At 41.7% G+C, this 4,527-nt stretch overlaps 1 protein-coding gene across 1 annotated transcript in view; it reads left to right on the top strand.

Annotated features, from left to right (window-relative positions):
• Positions 1–1,843: 1,843 nt before the first annotated feature.
• The window catches only part of hps1 (HPS1 biogenesis of lysosomal organelles complex 3 subunit 1), a 7,824-nt gene continuing 5,140 nt past the window's right edge, over positions 1,844–4,527 (top strand). Inside the window, exons 1-5 of the mRNA XM_037685581.1 lie at positions 1,844–1,961; positions 2,475–2,665; positions 2,765–2,887; positions 3,948–4,090; positions 4,183–4,291. Of these exons, the coding sequence (XP_037541509.1) occupies positions 2,549–2,665; positions 2,765–2,887; positions 3,948–4,090; positions 4,183–4,291 (492 nt within the window). The 5' untranslated portion in view covers positions 1,844–1,961; positions 2,475–2,548. The remainder of the gene's footprint in view (positions 1,962–2,474; positions 2,666–2,764; positions 2,888–3,947; positions 4,091–4,182; positions 4,292–4,527) is intronic.

Here is a 4,527-nt window from a genome sequence, read left to right as displayed (position 1 = left end):
TATTTTTCTAATTAAAAATCTAGTTTTATTTTAAAGCAACTCATGTGGGCCAGATACAATAATACAATACAATGCAACTGTCTTCAAAGCAGGCATTAAAACCATAAAATCAACAGATACCGTTAAAGTAATGAACTACCAAAACCATAAAACAGCTAACAATAATAAAAATAAACCAATAATTTAAAACATTAAAACCAACATTTCAAGCTGAGTTAAAAGCCAAAGAGAAAACGTGTTTTCAAAGAAAATGTAAAAACAGGGAGGGAGTCAGCTTGTCTGACGTGTAAAGGCTCATTCCACAGTTTAGGAGCAGCGACTGAAAACACTCGGTCACCTCTCAGCCTCCTGTTAGACTTTGAGATGACCAACAGCAGCTGATCTGCTGACCTGAGAGAGCGAGAGTGAGGGAACGTACAGCTGGAGCAGGGATATGGCCCCTGAGCCACCAGTTGAATACCCTGGTTCAGCTTTAGTAAAACAATTCATTTGCATAATTATATGTTTTGCATTTACACACATTGGGCAAAAACAAGAAGAAATGCATAATTTCCACTTTAAAAAGTAAAATTTTAATGCTTTTATAAAAATATGGCTCTTGAGGGTTATTTTTTTCCTGATTGAGAATGTTCCTGACATTGTAAACCAAAAAAAGAGAAAAAGGTGGCAATCTTTGTTCAGCGACACGGTGGAGTCTGTTCTGTGTTTTTGTACACTTGAGGCTACATTTAAAACGATTTTTAAACCTGATGGAGCACAGCTGTAACACAGCTGGACAGCACAGCTCTCTGCAGAGAGTGGTGAAGGCTGCACAGAAGTCTGTTGGAGTCAGCCTCCCCACCATCAGACATCTACACCTCCAGAGGCAGGAAGAGGGCCACATGCATCATGAAGGACCCCACTCACCCAGCACACACACTTTTTGCCCCACTCGCCTCAGGCAGAAGGTTGAGGAGCAGTAGAACCACTAGACTCAGGAACAGCTTCTACCCTGAAGCTTGTAAATGAGTCCTCGAGGCTCAGTGGGATTTACCTGTCTAAATAAAGGTTGAATGAATGAATGTTAGACTCGTGAATCCCTAAACAGGAAAACCACTGTAATGCCACTTTACTTGGAGATTTGACACTTGATATGTGCTGCTGATTATCCATGCTGCTGATCTCTTGACTTTAAGTTGCTGGATTCATACCCATCTGCTCACAACAGACTCATGCTCAGGCTGCTGTTTAATACATCATATTATATTATATTATTATTGTTTAGCATGTGTCTTAGATCTTTGCATAATGTTTATTTTTTATAGTTTATTTTGGGTGTAACTGGGACCTTGAGTACACAATTTCGTTCCACCTCATGTACCACATGTGACGCGAATGACAATAAAGAACCTTGTAAACATGAAACATTTAATTGATTTTCTGAACATAATGGGGAGAATCCTGTGTACAGTATGAGCTATAACAAAACTTACCGTTTAGTGTGAACTCATATAAAAGTTTTTTTTTCCTAATGGGAAAACCATCCAACAAAAGGGCAATAATCTGTCTAATCCCATTGAAGCAACATTCCACAAATACCAGACTTTAAACACCCCCCCAATCATCCTGTCATGTGGCCCTTCATGCTGCAGCACGTGACCTGTGGCTCCCGGAAGAGAAAAAGCTTCGCTTCTCAGCCTTTTAGCTAAATCAAATGTAGCATCTGTTCGTATCAGTTTCATATCTGTAGGAGAAAAAGGCAGAGCGGATAGCCTTCTGTCTGTTTATCTCTATTCTCTTTTTCAGGCCTGCTTCCGGGTGCTCAGGTCACGTGACTCGGCGTTTTGTCGTTTGCGGAAGAAAGCAACGCGACGAATGACAGCGACCTGCGAACTCAACACACTGAGGAGAAACTCTCTCGTTTTGGGTCCAAACAGACGCTGAGCCGAGATGCTGGGAGTGTTCATCGACAAAACCCCAGAGTGAGTCCATGTTGCGTCAACTAAGAAGTTTCTGTTCTTTTAAAGCAATGGCGGGACCTTCATGAATGGAGGAAGTTGAGTGGAAGTTCGTTAATTAGTTTTTTTTTTTTGGTGGGGGGGTTAAAATAAAAACGATGAAACCGAAGAAATTAGGTGTGAAAACTGTTGCATCGTTGTGTTGGAGAATGACGCAGAAACTGTGGAAAAGACTGATCTTTGGTCTCTGAGGGCTCAGTTCTAGTCAATATTCTGCTAAACATCAACACGTGGGCTCGTTAAAAAAAGATTAAAGGCATTTGAAACCTAAACTCAAAACATTTTTTAATTTATGCCATATACATAATGCACAGAGACATTCAGACCAGTTATTATATAAAAGATCTTTATAAAGTTTTGCAGTGTTGGGGGGGGGGGGGGGATTAGTGTCCTAATTGATGTCTGAGCTTCACTAAACTCCTCCTTGCTGTTGTCCGTCTTTCACCTTTACACTTTTAATAATGACTTTCTTTCCAGAGTAAAGTGTGTGGGGGTGTTGGCGTGAAGCGGACAGCGGGGTGCAGCAGAGCAGGAGCACATCTGGGGTCCAGATGAAGTGTTTGCTGATAGCCAGCGAGAGCGCCGAGGTCCTTTTTCACTGGACTGACCTGGACTATCAGCAGAACATCCAGGAGCGGTATGGAGCCGCGCAAGAAGAAGGGGAGGAGGTAAGAAGGAGGAAGATCAAATCCATCACATATTTGTACACGTTGCATAAAATAAGTATTTTTCACTCCTTTTAATGTCAACCTTTTTGTTTGTTTTAGCTCCCTGCCTTTGAAGACATCCTGAGCACTCTGTTTGCTCCGATCATCATCTCCTACAGCACCATGGAGGACAGCTACACCTCCTTCACCACAGCCGACAACCACATCTACGTGCTACACCAGGTATTATCCGCCATTCGGGATGAAAGCAACCTGTATCACGTCCTTTAGAACGTTTCGCCGTGATGCTTCGTTAGAATGTCAAATGTTCGTAACTTGAATCTCGAGTTCTAGAAGCTGTAAAAGGCACATGCAGTGGCTTAACGGCTTGAATGCAGGCCTTTCATTCAGCAGCCTGTCATGTGAGTCTTGTTAAGGAATCAAGCACAAGCACATGATGCGGTTACGTAGTCCTTTTAAGCCACGCAGAGCAGAATGGGGTTCAGGTCAGCGCTTCCTCAGAGCATTTTCTGTTATTTTCATGTGCATAAGACAAAACTATTCTCGCTTTAGTTAGCAAAAAAACAACAACTCATAAACCACTGGATGGATCTTAATGAAACTCTTCCGAAAGTAATCATTAAATGTACATTTTGAATTTTAGTCGGCCTCGTTCAAGATGGCTGTCTCAGCAAACACATAAGTGGCTATAGCTGTTACGTTTACAGCTATTGAGCTAAAATTTGGTGTACCGTATTCTTCGGACTATAAGGTGCACCTGGTTATAAGGAGCAATATCGATGAACGGGTCTGTTTTCATACATAAGGTGCACCGGATTATAAGGCACATTAAGTGAAACAAAACAGTCAGATAAGTCAAAGTTATTCAACTCGTTTGCAATAACCTCATAAAACTGGTTCGAGGTCGGTAAGCACAACCAGAATTAATACATAAGGCGCACTGTCGATTTTTGAGAAACTTAAAGGATTTGAAGTGTGCCTTATAGTCCGAAAAATACGGTAGTTGTAGGTGATAGTCGTTGTCAGTGCATTAACTGAGAGGTAGCACATCTAATGAAGTTGTGCTTTCATTCAACCTTTATTTATACAGGTTAATCCCATTGAGCCTCAGGGCCTCATTTACAAGAGAGAGCTGAGACTATCATTAATAAATTTCGACCAAAACAGTTTTTCTTCTCATCATAAGATGATCGGTGCTTAAACTTTGGCATGAAAGGAGGTGGGCGAGATGCATCCAGTCAAGCAATTCCAGGCTTTTAGTTGTATTTGCTTTTGCCTGCAGTTTGATGAGTGTCTCTACATCGCTTTGAATGGAGACGGTGAAGAGAAGGAGGATGATCTGAGGAGAAAACTGTACGTGGTGAAGAAGATGATCGATGTCATGTTTGGCATGGTCACCCTGAGCGGGACCCTCCTGAGAAAAGAGTAAGACACTCTGCGTTTTTACAGGATTTTAGAATGGAATGGAATTGAAGTGGACATCTGGGTGATGCATGAGCCACGTCGTTTGTCTTCAGGCTGCGTCCTCAGGACACAGAGCAAAGAACACGACTGTGGAAGTATCTGCAGAGTCTCATCGAGACCTACAGCCACCTCCGGGACAACGACCAGAGTTTCTTAGTTGAGGTTTGTCAGTTTCAACAAAATGATTCGGTGTGCGTGTGCGTGTGTGTGTGGAGATACATGGATGAATGTAGATAGATAGATATATAGATGGATGGATGGATAGATAGAGCTGTAGATGGATCGAGCTGTAGATAGATGGATGGATAGAGCTGTAGATATATAGAGCTATAGATAGATAGATAGATAGATAGATAGATAGATAGATAGATAGATAGATAGATAGATAGATAGATAGA

This window comes from Nematolebias whitei, chromosome 1, assembly GCF_014905685.2.
Source record: "Nematolebias whitei isolate Nwh7 chromosome 1, NemWhi1, whole genome shotgun sequence".
NCBI classification, from domain to species: Eukaryota; Metazoa; Chordata; class Actinopteri; order Cyprinodontiformes; family Rivulidae; genus Nematolebias; species Nematolebias whitei.
Note: the sequence above shows the minus strand (reverse complement) of the source record. Positions and strands in the feature narration are given on the sequence as shown.